The following is a 19,544-nucleotide window of genomic DNA, read 5'->3' as shown; positions in this document are numbered from 1 at the left end:
AGAAAGTACACGCAGAAGGATGGTCGCAGAGAGACTCCACATCACCACAGCTGATGTCACAGACACAACGCGACCATACAAGGATGGTCGCAAAGAGACTCCACATCACCACAGCTGATGTCACAGACACAACGCGACCATACAAGGAGAAATGCAACACGCTCCATATAAGGTCTGGTGAGGTCAGGGGAATGACACCACTCCCCCTACTGGCGTTGGACATCTACAGTATGTCTACCTATAAATGCACCATATCTCTGTCTGTCTGTCTGTGTCTGTGTGTACGTCTGTAATGCACGTAACTCGAGAACCGTTCGCCCCAACGACTTCAAATTCAACACATGCGTTCCACACCCCCACAGGGGGGGGGGGCAGTTCCTGGTGTCGTGTCGGTCGGACCCACGGTTGTCCAGAACCGTCCCAAAAGGCCTCAGCCCGGGCTCTGGACAGGGCCTCTGCCCAGCGTCCATATATGGAGCTTACCTGTTCTGACATCATTCTGACGTCTACATATTTGGTAATGCCTGACAAAGAACTCCATATATGGGCATAAAAGAGACACAGAGATAATATCTGGGTGGGGCATGCATTTCCGACTTCCAAGCGGTGTCCAACGGGACATGGATCTCCAACTTCCATCGTTAACGACTCTGTGCTCTACTGTCAGGTGCACCATGCAGTCTAGTATTACATGATCAGCCCAAGAGCACTCTGACCCGAAGTTTGGTCATGACCCAACAGTTTATAAAGCAACTCTCTAAAGGCGATAACATTCAGCTTATAAACCAATAGCTGGGTCCCAATTCGTCCAGAATCAACAAGATTGTGCACTTGGTGACAAGTTTTAGATTTTTGGTATGGTGTTAGGTATGGTTATAAGGTTTTCAAAAACCATCGCAAACGAGTTGGGCTCGCCCCCTAGTGGTCTGTTTGCAGTGAATCAAATATGAAAGTATATGGTTAAAAACCAAAATAATTGATAAGAGATTTTCAAATGGATTCTATTAGTATTGGGTATGCTAAATGACATATTAAAAATGTGGGTGAAAATAACTTCTGGAAAGGCATCATTTTCAAGATGGAGTCCACGGTGGCCTCAGTGAGCTTAAAATGCCTATAAACTGGGATTTAATACATACAAAATCATAACAATTATGCACTTGGTTTTTGGCATGGTGTTGTATGGGCATAACCATCGCAAACAAGTTGGGCTCGCCCCCTAGTGGTCCGTTTGCAATGAATCCAATGTTAAATAGGCCAGCATTGAATTCATTGCAAACAGACCACTAGGGGGCGAGCCCAACTTGCTTGCGATGGTTTTTGAAAACATGATGCACTCTAGGGCAATGCATGACAAAAAGGGAGTCCACACACAAGGCAAACCTTTTATATTATATTTATTATTCAGTTAAAATAAGTAAGCAATAATCAAATAAACTGGTATGAGATGTGACAATGTCAGTAATCAGTCATGTATGCAGTGTATGGATGTATGGAGTGTGCTGTGTGTGAGTGTTGTAAAAGGTGTGCAACTGCTTGAAAGGAAGGTAAGATAGCTGGCTTGAGAGCATGGAAGGAGAGGCCCTTATATACTCTCCCAGACCACACCCCACTCAGGTGTACACAGTTGGCTTGACGGCCTGCTCCACTCTGCCCTAATCACCCAGGCTGCCAGATAGCCTACTGAGCAGAGGCAGAGGGGGCAGGGCCGTCACACCCCCCTCCATAAGAATGTGGTTCCACCACATTATCTACAGAAAACAAACCACAAATTAGCAAACAATAATATAACAAACACTTGTCCTAATAAAATCAATTAGCCACCTCGTCATCTTTAACTTTATAACAATGCAACAAGGCTTACCAAACAAATGTACACCTGTATGCTATAACCATAAATGCCTGCCTCCCCACTTTGCCACACCATCCTGCCCCCAGCCTCAGCAACCTAGTGCACAGGAGCAATTTAAGAGAGCCGGAGACAGGATAGTCTATTGAGGAAAACAAGAAACAAGATATGTAAGCAAAACAGGTTACACATTATTCTAGGGTAACCTTTAATATGTTGAACATCCCAATTGTAGCTACAAAAAAACCCCCATTACATCGGCATCTGATTAGGTATCACAAAACATGTCAGTATACTACTGAAAAATGAGTGCAAGAGTCAGTGCAAGTGGTTTCCATGACTGAAATACATACAGCCAACTGGGTTTGACATTTTCAGTGACTGAAGCAATTTAAATCCACCAGGCAAGGCTGGCAAGCTACCATGTATCTGGAATTCAGGATCTAGGACCCAAATAATTTATGCAGGGCCATCCAAATGAATTTGGACTTAAGCCTATATGCCAGGCTTAGTCCGTGGACCAAAGTGTCCTCCTTGCCCTCAACAGGACATCAAAGGAGGCACACACCAACAAAGTGTGCTTTTTGACAATCAAAGGCAACACACCACAGCCAAATGACAAACTGAATCCAACCCCCAGCGCATGCAACCTGAAAAGCACCGCCTGAGTCACCCACAACACATGCAAACTGAAAAGCATTGTTTGGGCCATTTTGTCATTGAACATTTTATTCATACGTTCCCAATAAATCACTGAATTCCCCAAATGCTCACCAGTCCAGTTTTAAACTTATGGAAGACGTTTGTCAGACACTTAAATTGCATAGCCATGTTCAAAATACACAACCCAGTCATAAAACTTGCACCACTCTTATTCCCCCATTCACCAGCACTCCCAGAATCCTCCATGTTAGCCTGTATGATAGGTCTACTCTTCATTCTCTTACAAATGCTTGGGTACTGAATACAATCTTGTTCAACAATTCAATAGACGGTGACTTAAACTTTGTACAATGGCAGTAATTTGTATTATGCAGATTACCAAAAAGATAGTATTGGGGCTATAAGGTACAAGGCAAGTGTGGGGCAGTAAGGCAATTTAAGCAAAAAAGTGGAACAAACCCCACCCTAATCTACCTAATGATCCTATATACTACCTACATAACTTCATCCTACGGTCGGCCACTGAGCATGAGGATTTCTCCCCTCCAGCCACCCATTGTGACCCTCAGAATCCGCCGCTACACAAAAACCACACTACGGGTAAAATAAAGAACAAAACAAAAAAACTGATACCCTATCGGCACCAGTCTCTTGGGGTTTGTTCACAAAAAAAACATACCCCAACCTACCCCTGTAACCCGCAAGTCCCAACACTTAACTCTGGGGCCAAATGCTGTTCTAATTCCAGCTCCTAAAAGGAATTCAAAACCAAAACCAAACTTGTGTGTGCAACTCCCAACAAAACAAGGTACAAACCAATTTCAATCAAAAAACTAATTTTGTTTTACAATCAAACTGACCTTAAGGACGAGCCCCCATTTGTCATGCACTCTAGGGCAATGCATGACAAGTCCACACACAAGGCAAACCTTTTATATTATATTTATTATTCCAAGTTAAAATAAGTTAAGCAATAATCAAATAAACTGGTATGAGATGTGACAATGTCAGTAATCAGTCATGTATGCAGTGTATGGATGTATGGAGTGTGCTGTGTGTGAGTGTTGTAAACGGTGTGCAACTGCTTGAAAGGAAGGTAAGATAGCTGGCTTGAGAGCATGGAAGGAGAGGCCCTTATATACTCTCCCAGACCACACCCCACTCAGGTGTACACAGTTGGCCTGACGGCCTGCTCCACTCTGCCCTAATCACCCAGGCTGCCAGATAGCCTACTGAGCAGAGGCAGAGGGGGCAGGGCCGTCACGCCTAACATCATGCCAATTGACAAATATCTAAAATTTGTCACCAAGTGCATAATTTATATGATTTTTTAAGACATTAAAACCCAGGTTTATAGGCATTTTGCAGCTATTGTGGACACAATCTTGAAAATGATGCCTTTCCAGAAGTAATTGTTTCCTACATGGAAACGGATGCAGGAAAATGTTTAAAATTAACCAAGATGTTTTCAGCCCGGCCAAAACAGCAGGCCGCTGAAAAGAGTGTTGTTGTCGGCGACGAAACTGCCCAGGAGCCGGCTAGCAGCAGCACCGGCGCTGCTGCTGCTCCAGTTCCACCACCACCAGTACAACCACCGTGCATTGTTGTTATCCCCGAGGAGACGGACCCCGGCCCCGAGGACTTGGAGCCGGAGGAGGAGAGTCTGACTCTGAGTCAGGAGTCGGACGAGAATAACAATGTGACGGCTGCTCAGGTGTTTGAAAAAGAAGCAGGTAGGCTTGGTGAAGTTGTCGCCGCTGAGGGGGCTGGCCCGGCTGGGAATGAGCCTGTGGTGGCACTGGTGGTGAAGGAGCCTGCATTTAATTACTTTACACGGCCAAAATCGGTGGATTTGGATTTCTTTTTTAAGTCTCATCCATTTCAGTCAACCAGCAACAGCACAGTTAAGACTAACTTTAATTGCAGCAAGAATGGGACATGGCGATCGTGGTTAACATACTGTGAGAAATCACATACATTATACTGCTCTGTGTGCTTTCTCAAAAATTGACAACCCCTTCACTGTGGGAATGGAGGACTGGAGACATATCGGTCAACGGATAAAAGAGCATGAGAATGTTGGGGCTCATATAGAGATGCTGCATACGCCTACCTTTTAAGAGCCAACAGAGGCAATATACCTGAGCTACTCGATGGCAATCAGATGGCATTAGCCAGAGATCAAGTGCGTCAAAGACGACATATTTTAGAGCGTGTTATTGACATTGTTAAAGTATTTGGAAAACGTGGGCTCAGTTACAGGGGAGACAAATTAGAGGCTGCATACAGTTTGGAAGACGAAGCTGCTGACCATGGAACTTTTTTAGAGCTCGTTCTCTTGTTGAGCAAATATGACGTAACCATGCAGACACATGTCAATTCATGTGTATAGAGAAAAGCAAACGGCTGCCGACTCCGGTGCGAAGGGCAGAGGTTCACTGGTAACTCTCCTCTCCAAGACAACTGTAAATACTGTCATAGAAGCTATTGGACATCTCATTAAAGAGAGTATTGCTGCTGAGGTTAAAGAGGCTGGGATGTATTCCATTCAAATCGATACCACACAAGACATTACAGCTAAAGACCAGTGTTCAGTGATAATGCGTTATGTGACTGACACAAAGATACATGAGCGAATGATAGCACTGGTCAATACCGAGTTGACCACTGGCCAGGGCTAGCCCTCCAAGCAGAACCCAATGGTACTGAAGTTTCTGACTTTTTGACGACACAGACCATTGGGTCCTGTTCCAGCAGTATCCTGCCACCTATATACGCAGCCATACATAAAACATAAACAACGTGTTTATGGCCTGTCTGCGCTCTTTGACGACATTTTTTCGTGTGAGGGTTTCTGAAAATGTGAAGTATAAGTACCCATACATGCCGCTGCGAATATCTCCTGTGGCGCGGAAGCCGTTAAGTATTTTTAATCTTTGTTTGACCGATTTGGTCGCTTTGATTCTTCTCTTCCTTCCTTGTTTATTGACACCTCATTGTACCGCCTATCTGGCTAGCTAGTGGCGCTATAGCTATGACAGAGCAGATCAGAGGCAGGGACGTAGCCGGCACAAGCCAACCGCACACCGGGAGGCGGTACAATAAACGGTAAACAAACAAGAAGAAATAAAGCGACCAAATCGGTCAAACAAAGATTAAAAATACTTAACGGCTTCCGCGCCACAGGAGATATTCGCAGCGGAATGTATAGGTACTTAAAGTTCCCGAATTCAGAATAACGCAAACAAAAAAAGGCCGTCAAACACTGCAGATTCGATCTTAGAGAGCATGTTTATCATCCGTGTTCCAGAATTCCCATACGAAAATATAGTCATGAACAGGGACCCTACATAAAACTCATCAAAATTTCAGAAAAGCTTTATGTAGGGTTCCGAGAGGGGCTAGGCCAGGGCTTTGTTGATTTGGTGAAACGTGTCATTGAGAACATGGACATTAATCTGGCTAACTGTGTTGGCAATGCCACAGATGGCGCAGCTAACATGCAGGGGCAATACAAGGGCTTTTCTGCACTATTGTCATCTGAGGCTCCGCAGGTACACGTATGGTGTTATAGCCATGTACTGAATTTAGTGCTAATGGACACAACTAGTGCCGTTCTACATAGGGTGCAACCCTATTTTCCTTGTTAAATGACATTGCTGTGTTCTTGCGAGACTCGTACCAACGAATGAATGTATGGGAAGACGTGAGCAATGACACACGACACAGGCGGTTGTCACCAATAGGTGAAACGCGATGGTGGGCTAAAGATGCCCTTACAAAGGTTTTTGGGAGGTTTGGGAATCCAGCTGGATGTCTTTACGACCTCATAGTGACACTCAGGGCCCTGAGTAACCTTGCAAATAATACGCCGACGATGCGCGTGAAGGCCAATGGTTATGCAGATAACCTGCTAAAATACACTGGAGTAACGTCATCCTACACTCACGAACGGACAGTAATGTGATCCTACGCCCCAAACTGTCCTCACTGCCCAGACATTTCTCCGCATCTTTCAAACAACAACTCCACTATCCAACTACTTGCAAACGAGTGGAATGGATTTGATAACTGCCCAACGGTTTGTCACAGTCTGGACACGGAGGTGGAAGTTGCTTTGCCAGAACTGAGACCAAAAAAGAAAAGAATGATGCCAGGCGAATTGTGTGCCGGTGATGTAACCATGTCAGAATGTCAGATGCGTATCAGAAGTACGAGATTACAGTACACAATGTAATTCTGGATAGCCTACAATCAATGAAAGTCTTTCCCGACGTTTTGCTAAAAACAGAGAACTGTACACAGATTTTTCCCTGCTTCACCCACGGCGATTCAATGATTTGATACGTGAAGGTGTCCCTGCCGGCGCACTGAACGCGCTGAGCGCAAACCTGTTACGGCACAACTTAAATGCCACACCAGAGGCCTTGCAAATTGAATTGCTCAGCCTGGCTACACACTGGGGCGAGTTGAGCCAGTCTGTCCGTACAGAGTATATGGTCCAGATGTCTACCGAGGATGATGAGGACACAGAGGAAGAATGGGATATTGTGAACAAACCCTGCAAATCATGTAGGAAGTGTGCCGCCTGCTGCTATTTCTTTCTTCAACGATACAACCTTCTCACCAATTAATACAACCTAATTGGACTCGGCTACAAGTTTCTGTTGACACTGTCGGTAACGCAAGTTGCTTGTGAGCGAAGCTTCTCCACCCTGAAGTTCATCAAAAACCGACTAAGGAGCACAGCATCACAGGAACACCTCGAGGCCTTTATGCTGATGGCAATTGAAAAGGAGACTCTATACTCTTTGGCTAAGGACACAATCATCGACCTGGTGGCGGAGAAAAGTGCACTGATGCGTCGGATGCTTATTCATGATTAAGGTAGGACATAAGCAAATAGTTTACTATTCTATTCTATTCTATTCTATTCTATTCTATTCTATGCTATTCTATTCTATTCTATTCTATTCTATACTATATAATTTCTATTAGGCCTATATTGTGCTTTCTTTTTCTTGTCAATTAACACATCATTATGTAGCAGCTGTTATATGTGCAGTGCAATTGTGGTGTGTGCAGTGTTTGTTTTTGGCTGCTGCTGTGCCAATTGCCAATTGCTCTTGCCTCTTTGTCTGCGTGTGAAATAGTAACTATTCAATAAATGGTTGCCTTATTTATAGGCTATTTGATGTAATTGATGATCATGCGTAAAGCCATGCTCAGTAGGAGTATGGTGACTGCTGACTGGATGAAGTCAGCAGGCAGTTGTTGACCTTGTTTTGTTTCTCTGTTGATGAAGCTGTAGTATTAATGAGTATAGAAGTAGATGATTTGATTATAGATAAGTGAATGGACTGAACTGTGATTGCGCTGTACTGCGCAAAATGGAGTCGGCCGGCAGCCACTGGCCTATTATGCCTATAAATTCATATAATGCCTGTTGGTGAAATATAAACATCTAAAATGGTTCAGTAATAATTATAGGTTATTATTAACGAAAAACATCTAATACTATTTTAAATTGGTCTAGTAAGTAATCAGAAGCAGCAACCATGCAGAGCTATTATCAGATTAAATAGGCTTTAAGCCTTAAGGACCCACTTTTAGGCCAGTGCACCAGAGCAAACTCTTGCCTTTTTTTTAAACCCTACCCATTTTAACCAAATACATACATACATACATACATACATACATACATACATACATACATACATACAACTCTGAAGGGGTCTGAGGCGTGGGAGTTTATACATTTTTACTTCTTTTCACTCTATTTCAGATATGCTTAGATTTCTTTCTTTCTTTTTTATTCATGCTTTTATTTCTTCTTGCTATATTTTAACTATTTATTTTAATAGTTTTTCTTTGTGATGCGAAATGCAAGGAATTGTTTCTGTTTTATTGGCATATTCAAAATAAACATTACAAACAAACAAACAAAGTATCTGAGGAATTCACACGTCACATGAGTGCCTGTTGATTAAGTCAGATGAGAAGCTGATGAGACAGTTACCATTGTCTTAGAACAGTGCTAGAACTTGTGATCCAACCTTTAGAACAACTATTGTGTCTGTGGCACACCGTTGCTCCAACCAATTGCAGCCCCTCATGTGGCCCCTGGTGTGACTTTTTTAATTGATTGAGTGAATTGACAGATTGCAAAAAAAGCACAATGGAACAGATTTATTCAAAAAGAATGCTAAAAGGACAACCCGAATAAGCAGCCCTCAGGGCTAGTTTCCACTTGTTCATTAAGGTCCTTTGTATTTAATTAATTGATACATTTAACCCATTTGGGCGGGAACCCCTTTTGGTGTTTTAAGTGTTTCGTTATACTTTAGCTATTGAAAAATAGCAGATCTACAAGTTCATAGCGCACCACTGAAAAGTCGTGAAAATGTGGTGCAAATCTTTGAATATATATTTCAGAGCAGGCCTGGAATTTCATCATTTTAGGGGCAAGGCCACTTGTGGTCAACTGCCAGTGCCAGGGCATGCCAGGCCATCAATTAAAACAATGATTTTAAGTCCCCGGTCATCATTATTTTAGCTTAAAGGTTAATGATGATTAAATTTTTATTTATTTAAAGGCGAACATTGGTTCAGAACAGTGCTTCTTAAATAAATAATCACAGCTTTAAATAACAAAAAGTAGCTACTGTTGTAAAATGTTGTAAACATGTCTGTAACATGGGGTCCCAGTGCAGAGATGAAAATCATAATGAAATGGCCTGGGACACAGTCACCTACAGTATAGGCCAATTCATATACATTTAATTTGGGGGTCCTTGAAATTAAAATGGCTGAGGATCACTGGATTAAACTGTGAGTTAATTCACAGAAAATACAATGACAGACAGCCTACATTCATTTGTATAGCCCTATGTTTCTGTTCCGCCTTGTTTGTTTTTGTTCTGCTATATTGTCACAACTGTGATATGTTCTTTGTTTTTAATTTTCTTCTATTGTTTATACTGTGCAAATTGTTCAGCACTTTCTAACTTTGTTTCGAAAGGTGCTCTATAAATAACATTTACTTACTTACTTACTTACTTACTTACTTACGGTACATAACTTTTGAATGAGGGCTTGGTTTAGAAAAGCCTATATTTTGTGCTAAAGTAATATAGCATTCGTTTTGCATTCGTTTTGCACAAAAACCACCATAGCTGAAATGTGATGAGGTCAGCACATTTTGTGCACAATTGGGCAAGTGGCTATGGCCGTTTTTAGCCCAAGGAGTGTTTTCTGTGCAAAGCTAATGCTTGGAATGGATTCAGAGTCATGAAAACCTCCTAGTTTGACATGTCACATGCTACAGTATGTGTACTGTTGATATTGTGGTAAAAACATAATCACACTCGTTATTTTTATATGATTATTTAAGCAATAAGCCACGAGAGGTCTCAGGTTACCGGGTATTTTACAATGGCTGGGGCCGCGCGGAGGGTCTTCTACCCCCCAGCCATTGTAAAATACCCGGTAATAGGGGCCTCGAGTGGCTTATTGCTTTTCTAAAACGGTTACAAACATATAGCAATATTAACCTAATAAAACTATTAAATTCACAAAAGTAGCTACGCTTTGTTTGCTCCACTAGAGTGAGCCACATCACTTCCTTGTTTTGCTCGGCAAGTAGCCTATGTGACGGGAGAATAGCGCTTGATGTCTTTACGGGGCTGCCTGGAGCCACACATTCACAGTCGTATGAGCCGGGCGGTGCTTACACACCCGCACGGCATATGTTTGTAAAGCAATCGCGCTCCCCTTCCCCAGTACAGCTACAGATATGTGGAATCAGCTGTAAATGATATAAAGTGATTGAAAGAGTGGGTTATCGGTGGAATTTACCGGTCACGTGACGGTAACCAGCCAATCAGAATTGTAGGTAGTATTGGGACTACCCGTTTTAGAATATGGATTTTTCCACTTGCTAGAGTTGTAAATTAACACTTATGAAAGATGACAAAGTGCCATGCCAACACAAAGTTTGTATTACAAATAGGTAATGGCCCAAAGTCTTGTACTAACAATTCACATTGTGGTTGTAATATTTGTTTGTTTGATTGATTGATTGATTTATTGATTGGTTGGTTGATTGATTGAATACTTTATTAGCAGTTTGCAGAAAAAAAGCAAAGGAAAGTACAGTTCAAGACAAAGTCTGCTAAGAGGATTTATAACCCACGATATCCATGGCTGGTTTCCATTGGGGTCCTTCATATTCAATTCCTAGATGTTACCATTTAGAGTTACATGAAATTCAATCATTATAAACAGCAACATTTTCAAAGCCAACCACATGTATTCACGAGTCAGTTACAGAAGGCTACAAGTCAAATAAAACAAAGATAAAACAAAGGTATTCCAAAAACAAGACGCAAGACAATTTCTACATCATTTTTTGGATGAAATTATACATAATTTGGTCATTGATATATTGTAATAATACAATTTTAGCAAAATAACTTGATTTAGCACATTGTCTACACAATTAGTATGATGGCTCTTTAACATCAAATACAAAGTTACATCACATGATGTCAGAATTAGGTATTCATATACAACTCAACCTAACAAACCAAATGCAGTATAAAGTATCGTATCACACAAATAAAATATATGTAAAGGTAAACCAAAATCACCATTTTCTCAGTATACCATATATAGCTAATACTTGTGGACAGCCTATTACACGTACAGCATATTAATCTCATAAATTATACTGAAGACAGAATAAATAAATTGGTATTAAATACTTTTTCTTTGCACTCTACATTGATCCTGTCATTTCTGAATAGGTTTTATGCCAATTACATTGCAAGTTGCTCTGCTTAAGACTATCTGCAATAGTCTTACCCTTATTTATCTACAGTAATTATTTGCTCAAAAAGTCAATTTTGACTGACTTTGTTGACTTGGAATCCACATCAGTGGCAGTGGCTGTTATTTCTGTGAAGCCAAATTTGACTTGAAACTTGATTTCACGATCCAGCCCACGTGTAGTATCTGGCATCGGAAGTTCAATTGAGTTAAGTTTTTCTATTCCCCATGACTCATCAACATATAGTGGATTTCTCTTTTCTGTGCGGAAAAACCTGATACTCACTGATGTCGTGTCTCTACACGGTGGTATTAAGATGTGCTCTCTGGTTTCGTTCCAACCCACATCTTCATCTATTGTCACCAGTGTTTTGAAAAGATCATGACAGCGGTCACCCCTCTCACTTGTGAACTTCTTCTCAGGCTTATGCTTTGACGCATCAAACGGTCTAGTGACAGCGATGCCATAAGTAAAAGCACTTTTTCGTGATGCCACTGCGTCAGGGCTTCTTCCAAACATGACAGCTCCCTGCATAACGGCCTGCTGGGCCAACGCAGGGCACAGTACTTTGCACTGAGCACCAAACTGCTCGGTAATGTGTGTGCGTAGAATCTTACTTAAGGCAAAACCTCCCACTAACAGAAGGTAGTCGATGCTGAAATCCTTTTTAAAGATCTCTTTGAGACTTTTAGTGATGCCACTCAGGCTTTCATCAAAAAAAGATCTCAACTTTGCTCTTGAGAGTTTGATCACCCCTTCGTCCCAGATGACACCCTGCACATTCTCAAAGTAATCCTCTATCGGTTTCTCTTTCTGAGCCAGCGTTACTAGGCTAAAAGGGCAGGATATTTCTAAATCATGATCTGTACCCTTAAGGTAACTGAAGCCATACATCAGCTTTTGAACCTCACTGGGTTTTTCTCTTTCATAGTCATTCCAGAGAGTGTCAGAGAATATTTCTTTCAAGCAACTTTTAAAGTTTTTGTCAACGTGCTCCCCTCCCATGTCATTCCCAGAGGCCTTGTGCAGCTCTTTCAGGACGCCTCCATCCAATACTTCATGCACCGTGATGTCAATGGTACCGCCTGCAAGACAACAACGTTAGGCTTTAAAATATGAACGTTTTTTACATGGATAAAAAGTGGAGAACAGAGGAAGAATGTAGTGTAGTTGCATACATTTAAAGATAAGGATTTTTGCAGTATATTTGAACTGTAAATTAAACTAGTGTATGTACAGATGAGTATTAATTTGTCTTGCACGCGCGCACGCATGCATGTGCGCACACACACACACACACACACACACACACACACACACACACACACACACACACACACACACACACACACACAGACACACAGACACACAGACACACACACACACACACACACACACACACACACACACACACACACACACACACACACACACACACACACACACACACACACACACACACACACACACACACAATATCACAGCACAACATACCTCCACAATCAGCAACAATGTATTGTGTTCCAGGTTTTTGTTGTATGGTATACTTGGCACTTGTTGGGTTCTCATCAAGAAAAGCACTTGAAGGCAGCTGCTTACACCAGATGGAGGCTGCTTCTGGCTCCAATGCGAAGACCAGTTTGTTGTCCAAAATGCCAGCCTGGAAAGAAAGAAAGAATGAAATAACTAAAGAACATTTACATGTCTACAGTTTAAGTTAATTAATTGCATATTAATTACAAAACGAATAGATCTCTACATCCAACTCCTTAAGGCTTCTCCACAAGAGAGAGGGAGCCCCAAACCCTGAACCCAGGCCACACCAACCAGCAAAAGGATACAATATGATACTATGACAATACTACCACAATCATCACAATATAACCAGTAAGACGCCAAAGGGCGAGGTTGCGTGCACTGGCCATATATGGAGCGTGTCTTGAGTGTACAGGCTTTGATGATCTAAGGGTCTGACAAATAATATGACAAATAAGTTCCGATACCGATACAGTATCGGCCTATCGGGACATCTCTAGTTAAAAGGGAGATCATGTGGAGGTTGCTATCTAAGCGCCAACATATTTTTTACATATGTAGACTTAAAGTTACTGAATATTTGTCATTAAGAAGCATCAATTTTGGACAACAGGCGATATGCGTTTGTAAAACCTAATACATAATATTGTTAACCTGTGTCCAAAAGGATTAACTGTAGGATATTCCCACATCATATAAGCATACAAGTACCACAAGTTACATTTAATGAACAAAGTGAACAAGTTTCATTTCATAACGTTTCTGGGGAGTTCATGAATGAAGTTAAAATAAATCTGCAGAGATTTTTCAGCTAATAATAATTTTGATCAACATGTAATAACAACATGGAATTACCTCAGTTGCTGCTTTTCTCATGAACTGTTTCGCGGAAGCATCCCAAATAGCAGGAACAGTCAGAACCCAGGTGAAGTCAGACACAATGACTTCTCCCATGGTTTGTTCCTGAATGGTTTTCAGTGCATGGTCCTTCAGGTAGCGTAGACTTTCTGTGAAGACCTTCAGGGCTCTCATGCTTTTGCCATTCACGGCTGTAATCATTAACTCCTCGCTGAGTTCCTGTTGAAAATGTTAAATGCATGTTGTTGATAAATACATGTATACAGATGCATACACACACTGTAATGTTTGAGCACATTTCTATCCTACTTGCAAATCAACAATATCATAGACTTACTTTTCTGTAGAGTTCCATCTTAAAGTTTTCAAAGAGAAATGTTTTCTTTGCCTTTTCATTCCCCTTTTGATTGTATTCCTTTTCAGCATCATAACCAAACTCGATGAAATTCTCATTTTCATCAAATAGAGCACATGTACGCGTCTTTGGGGTGGTCAGTCCCCCTTGGGTTCCCCATCGTGGAACTATGACTTCTGGTTTCCCGCCGATAGAAATGGCGTACCCACTGTAAGCAGTACCAAAGTCTATTGCTACTATATTTGCATCACCCATATTAGAAATCTGAGTAAAGCTAGCCCAAGACAACACGACTGAAATTAACACACCATATACTGTCCCAGTTTTTATAGCATGAGCATCCTTCAGTATGTCACTAAGCCCCACCCTTTGGTACAACCGGAACAGTTCATTGGTGCAGCCAGGCGATGGAGGTGTAGGCTTCCTGATACAAATCTTTGAAAGGGATGTTTTGTCATAAAGAAGAATAGCCTATGTGAAATAATTAGAAATGTGGTAATATTTAACTGATTTTATCACTAGACTTGTTCTTTAGACTCAAATTGGACTTGAGTCACAGATTTGATTACTTTAAATATTGTCATTAAATGTCCCCCCACGATTCAGTGTGGCTACCCCTGTTGCCTATACGCAATATTGACCGCTCTCGTCAATTGAATACTTTATTAGCAAGATTGTTAAGAGTATAGGCCTACATGTAGTACAGTCAAATGTTATACCATCAGGATACCACAATAAGCAGTGGGTGTGGGGGGGTGGGGGGTTGTTTTCATTTTGGTCCAGGTACTCAATGAATCAATAAGACCCAGGGCTCCATCACCGCTAACCCCCTTATCCCTAAACTTCTTTGCCTTTTGTTGCTATTTTGCTGAACATTTTTGAATAGTTAAAATGGCCAGTCTACAAGCTCACAACGTGTCAATGTAGATTGGCTAGTTGAACTATTGAAAAATGTAAAAAAGGCAAAGAAGTTTAGGGATAAGGGGTTTAGCGGTGACGGAAATGAAGCCCATATAGTCTACAATACACTCCCATGCCATTTCCTGCTGGGTTGGGTGCTGGATCAAAAATCTAAACTTCAGTAGTGTGGGTCCTTCTGTGGAGGAACCCACCGTATCAAACAGACAGTGCTACACGTAGAAAATATAATACAATCTGCACACCCAGTATGATGCTCCCAATGTGGAGAAAAACATGGAAATGTATCCTAGTATGTGTAGTTACCAAATGCCTATTCATGCTCCAGTTTTAGGTGAGAAGGTGAGCACCAAAACGGTGGTTAGTAAAACAAGAGAGATGTGTTTCGGCGGGCCTCGATGACGTCGTAATGGCTGATTTTACGCTTGCTGAAAAGCCGATCTACAAGCTCACAACGCGTCGCAGCGTGACGCGTTGTGAGCTTGTAGATCTGCTATTTTCAGCATGCAACCATGTGTAAAATAACATGGATCATAATAATACTGGATCTCTTGTCCACTAGTCCATTCCTAATATTTTAGTCTAGTTTTTATTTATTGACGAAATTCTCGATGTATTTAGTCTTAGTGTTAGTAACCATAGCTTAGTTTTCATTTAGTTTCTATTTTGTGTCAGGGAAAAAAGGTAGTCGACGGACATTTTTCGTTTAGTTTTAGTCGACGAAATCAACACTGTACAGTGTCAGTCTAATTTATGTAAGTGTTTTGCAAGTTAATCCCACATACAATGCACTGACTTTTCCCTATTTGTTTGTTTTAGTATTTTTTTATTCTAGCACCTTAACTATAACATCCATAAGTATATATAATGTGAATATACACATGCTACATGCTATTTCCCCTATACCATACCATTAATTTATTTTTTGTATATTTCCTCTCTTCATAATGTAAATAGTATCCCAAGCAGCACACTTTACTACTTATTTTGATTAGTGAATTAGCACAAACTCCCATTGAGGGCTTATGGTAGGGGAAATAGCCAATAATGCACTTTTGCACAAAATAACACCTGCACCTCTTTGGTGGGGACGCAACAACTACAAATAAAGGTAAGAAAGCCTTCTAGTATGGAATTATCCTTTAAGACAGATGTAAAGGCAAGCAGTGCAAGAACAGAAAAGAGACCACTATAGGGCCGATTCAAACTCCTCTTTTAGAGCCGAATAAAAGTCGGTTTGGCGCTGTAGAGCCTACAATGTGATGTCATTTGAGGTTCGGGGGGGCCGGTACCGTCCTAAAGTCGGCTCTTCGGTGCTACTGAAAACTTCTGACGAGCCTAAATCATTTCGGCACTACAGCGCCGAAACAGGGGTAAAATAGGAGTATGAATCGGCCCTTGTTCGAGCCTATGTTGTTTCAGTGGTAACAGACCACTAGTATTAGTGGCATTCATATTGCAATACATTATAGGCATAAACATACATACATAGTCATATACATACATACATACATACATACATACATACATACATACATACATACATACATACATACATACATACATACATACATACATACATACATACATAAACTTGGACTCAGGGGGGTGGACGCCTCTGCCTTGCATAGTCCCCAGTGAATAGGCAGTTGGCCCTTCACTGGTAACCCTATTTTGGCCTCATTTTAAATATATGAAGGTATTGCGGGCAGGGATTTTTACCAAAAAGCCCCCCCTTTTAAAATACATACACACATACATACCTACATAAATACATTTCAGAAGTTTTAGCAGTTTTTAAGGACCCACTTTTAGGCCAGTGCACCAGAGCAAACTCTTGCCTTTTTTTAAACCCTACCCATTCTAACCAAATACATACATACATACATACATACATACTATACATACATACATACAACTCTGAAGGGGTCTGAGGCGTGGGAGTTTATACATTTTTACTTCTTTTCACTCTATTTCAGATATGCTTAGATTTCTTTCTTTCTTTTTTATTCATGCTTTTATTTCTTCTTGCTATATTTTAACTATTTATTTTAATAGTTTTTCTTTGTGATGCGAAATGCAAGGAATTGTTTCTGTTTTATTGGCATATTCAAAATAAACATTACAAACAAACAAACAAAGTATCTGAGGAATTCACACGTCACATGAGTGCCTGTTGATTAAGTCAGATGAGAAGCTGATGAGACAGTTACCATTGTCTTAGAACAGTGCTAGAACTTGTGATCCAACCTTTAGAACAACTATTGTGTCTGTGGCACACCGTTGCTCCAACCAATGTGGCCCCTCATGTGGCCCCTGGTGTGACTTTTTTTTAATTGATTGAGTGAATTAACAGATTGCAAAAAAAGCACAATGGAACAGATTTATTCAAAAAGAATGCTAAAAGGACAACCCGAATAAGCAGCCCTCAGGACTAGTTTCCACTTGTTCATTAAGGTCCTTTGTATTTAATTAATTGATACATTTAACCCATTTGGGCGGGAACCCCTTTTGGTGTTTTAAGTGTTTCATTATACTTTAGCTATTGAAAAAAAGCAGATCTACAAGTTCATAGCGCACCACTGAAAAGTCGTGAAAATGTGGTGCAAATCTTTGAATATATATTTCAGAGCAGGCCTGGAATTTCATCGTTTTAGGGGCAAGGCCACTTGTGGTCATCTGCCAGTGCCAGGGCATGCCAGGCCATCAATTAAAACAATGATTTTAAGTCCCCGGTCATCATTATTTTAGCTTAAAGGTTAAGGATGATTACATTTTTATTTATTTAAAGGCGAACATTGGTTCAGAACAGTGCTTCTTAAATAAATAATCACAGCTTTAAATAACAAAAAGTAGCTACTGTTGTAAAATGTTGTAAACATGTCTGTAACATGGGGTCCCAGTGCAGAGATGAAAATCATAATGAAATGGCCTGGGACACAGTCACCTACAGTATAGGCCAATTCATATACATTTAATTTGGGGGTCCTTGAAATTAAAATGGCTGAGGATCACTGGATTAAACTGTGAGTTAATTCACAGAAAATACAATGACAGACAGCCTACATTCATTTGTATAGCCCTATGTTTCTGTTCCGCCTTGTTTGTTTTTGTTCTGCTATATTGTCACAACTGTTATATGTTCTTTGTTTTTAATTTTCTTCTATTGTTTATACTGTGCAAATTGTTCAGCACTTTCTAACTTTGTTTCGAAAGGTGCTCTATAAATAACATTTACTTACTTACTTACTTACTTACGGTACATAACTTTTGAATGAGGGCTTGGTTTAGAAAAGCCTATATTTTGTGCTAAAGTAATATAGCATTCGTTTTGCATTCGTTTTGCACAAAAACCACCATAGCTGAAATGTGATGAGGTCAGCACATTTTGTGCACATTTGGGCAAGTGGCTATGGCCGTTTTTAGCCCAAGGAGTGTTTTCTGTGCAAAGCTAATGCTTGGAATGGATTCAGAGTCATGAAAACCTCCTAGTTTGACATGTCACATGCTACAGTATGTGTACTGTTGATATTGTGGTAAAAACATAATCACACTCGTCATTTTTATATGATTATTTAAGCAATAAGCCACGAGAGGTCTCAGGTTACCGGGTATTTTACAATGGCTGGGGCCGCGCGGAGGGTCTTCTACCCCCCAGCCATTGTAAAATACCCGGTAAGCTGGGGCCTCGAGTGGCTTATTGCTTTTCTAAAACGGTTACAAACATATAGCAATATTAACCTAATAAAACTATTAAATTCACAAAAGTAGCTACGCTTTGTTTGCTCCACTAGAGTGAGCCACATCACTTCCTTGTTTTGCTCGGCAAGTAGCCTATGTGACGGGAGAATAGCGCTTGATGTCTTTACGGGGCTGCCTGGAGCCACACATTCACAGTCGTATGAGCCGGGCGGTGCTTACACACCCGCACGGCATATGTTTGTAAAGCAATCGCGCTCCCCTTCCCCAGTACAGCTACAGATATGTGGAATCAGCTGTAAATTATATAAAGTGATTGAAAGAGTGGGTTATCGGTGGAATTTACCGGTCACGTGACGGTAACCAGCCAATCAGAATTGTAGGTAGTATTGGGACTACCCGTTTTAGAATATGGATTTTTCCACTTGCTAGAGTTGTAAATTAACACTTATGAAAGATGACAAAGTGCCATGCCAACACAAAGTTTGTATTACAAATAGGTAATGGCCCAAAGTATTGTACTAACAATTCACATTGTGGTTGTAATATTTGTTTGTTTGATTGATTGATTGATTGATTTATTGATTGGTTGGTTGATTGATTGATTGAATACTTTATTAGCAGTTTGCAGAAAAAAAGCAAAGGAAAGTACAGTTCAAGACAAAGTCTGCTAAGAGGATTTATAACCCACGATATCCATGGCTGGTTTCCATTGGGGTCCTTCATATTCAATTCCTAGATGTTACCATTTAGAGTTACATGAAATTCAATCATTATAAACAGCAACATTTTCAAAGCCAACCACATGTATTCACGAGTCAGTTACAGAAGGCTAC

At 40.8% G+C, this 19,544-nt stretch overlaps 1 protein-coding gene across 1 annotated transcript; it reads right to left on the bottom strand.

The window, feature by feature from the left end:
• Positions 1–7,737: 7,737 nt before the first annotated feature.
• LOC310862957 (heat shock 70 kDa protein 12A-like) lies at positions 7,738–13,910 on the bottom strand (the record flags this gene model as incomplete). The annotated part of the gene is made up of 4 exons (XM_083771079.1): positions 7,738–7,817; positions 11,747–12,427; positions 12,837–13,002; positions 13,800–13,910. 4 exons carry the CDS (start codon positions 13,908–13,910, stop codon positions 7,738–7,740), a joined length of 1,038 nt encoding a protein of 345 aa, XP_083627205.1.
• Positions 13,911–19,544: the final 5,634 nt, after the last annotated feature.

This window comes from Protomyctophum parallelum (assembly GCF_964188405.1).
Source record: "Protomyctophum parallelum genome assembly, chromosome: 8".
NCBI classification, from domain to species: domain Eukaryota; kingdom Metazoa; phylum Chordata; class Actinopteri; order Myctophiformes; family Myctophidae; genus Protomyctophum; species Protomyctophum parallelum.
Note: the sequence above shows the minus strand (reverse complement) of the source record. Positions and strands in the feature narration are given on the sequence as shown.